The sequence below is a fragment of the Brassica napus genome, chromosome C8 (assembly GCF_020379485.1).
Source record: "Brassica napus cultivar Da-Ae chromosome C8, Da-Ae, whole genome shotgun sequence".
In the NCBI taxonomy this organism is placed as follows: Eukaryota; Viridiplantae; Streptophyta; class Magnoliopsida; order Brassicales; family Brassicaceae; genus Brassica; species Brassica napus.
In genome coordinates, this window is record NC_063451.1 from 32,910,104 (window position 1) to 32,911,785 (window position 1,682).

Genomic DNA, 1,682 nt, shown 5'->3' on the forward strand with positions numbered 1-1,682 from the left:
AAAGCTGCCGCTTATATCTAACAATCCTAGGGCAAGTTCTATCTAGCTAATCTAGAATCAGACATTAATGACAATCCTAATGATTAATATCACAACTTAACAATCTATAGTTGAGGTTAATCCCTCATAACCTATTTAAACCCTAAAATCGAACAAGAGAACTACTCAGACATGACCAAGCAATTCATAACAGCAATAAGGTATGAAAACTGCATTAGAATAGTAAATATATATCAATGGAGTTCCAATCACAAATATAACTTTCGATCTTCTCTCCAATCTATCAAAATCCTAGAAAACCTTTGCTGTGAAAATAGTAAAACAAGAAAAACACACTTTGCCTCTAACACGTTGGCAAAGCTTATATAATTAAGTTAAAACTCGTCAGGGATAATCTTGTAAATTGGTGAAGACTTGGGCTTCAAGTCGGCTGTGACCAAACGGGCTTTCTGCGCGCTTCGCTGTCGATAGATGTCAAGATGTGAACATCAATCGATTATTCCTCTTCAATATCGACCGATGGTCGAACTCGATGATCATCTTGGGTGCTTACTCCAAATATCTCCAAAATGCTCCAAAATTATCAATTATCTCCAAATCACTCATGATCCTATAAATATACTAAATAGACTCTATAATATAATAATTAATAGTTAAAACACTTATAAACCATGGGTAAAAGTGGGTCAAATCCATGGTCTATCAGAACCGACCCGGATCCGACAAGACCCGACCCGGAACCGACCCGAAATATTATAGGTACCTATATGGGTCTAAATCGCTAGGAACCGAAGGACCCGGACCCGATAAAACCCGACCCGAACCCGACGTAAAGACCCGGATGCTCAGGCCTAATCCAGGCAATTCCCGCTTTCTTCGTGGAGGAATCCCAAGCGGCGTCAACCTTGCATGTTATCTTCGACAGGTAAGCGCTTCGTTGATTTGAGGACATTTGGTTTGACACGCCAAAAGATGCTGACTTTGTTGATGTAGGTTGTGCTCGATCCCACTCCCTTGCTGCTGTTAAAGCCTTTATCGCTAGATCCGCAGGTGTAGAGGTTTTGTCTTCGAAGATGAGTTTATTTCGAGCAGTCCAGAGCAACCAGCATACCCAGGGAAGGATGCTATGTTTGATTCTTGTCGGCAGTAGACAAGTGGCTCTTCGGAAGAGAATCATTGCGTTCTTGAAGTCTAGATCAGCAGCTATGTGAACTGGATTCTTTAACGGGATGAGTTTCCAGACTTCCTTTGCAAAACGACAGATGAAGAAAACATGCATCGCCGACTCTGTTTCCTTGCACCGGGGGCACAAGGATTCGCTCAAGATGCCTCTTCTTTGTAAATTGTTACCAAGAGGTAACACTCCTTGTATAACTAACCATAAAAAAAGGTGAAGCTTTGGCGAAAACTTGCCAGACTAAACATCTTTGATCTAGTTGAATTCATGTATTGCATTTGATGCATAGAATTGGTTGAGATGGGGCTCGACAGCTGTGGAGTTTGCAATGGTTTTATAGCCAGATTTTGTTGAGTAGATACCTGACTGAAGGGGGAGCCATACGTAGGAATCCTCGCTTCCGAAGAGGCTTGGTTTCACGCATTGAATCTGTGGGCTGAAGTCTGGTAAGAATTCTTCGATTCTTTTTTTTGATCCATTTTAGATCATCTGTTAGCAGATCAGA

General features: G+C 41.3%; 1 protein-coding gene across 1 annotated transcript; it reads right to left on the reverse strand.

The window, feature by feature from the left end:
- Positions 1-781: 781 nt before the first annotated feature.
- LOC125591977 lies at positions 782-1,279 on the reverse strand. Its single transcript, XM_048766928.1, has one exon. The coding sequence runs from the start codon at positions 1,277-1,279 to the stop codon at positions 782-784; it is 498 nt and encodes a 165-aa protein (XP_048622885.1).
- Between the last annotated feature and the right edge of the window lie 403 nt (positions 1,280-1,682).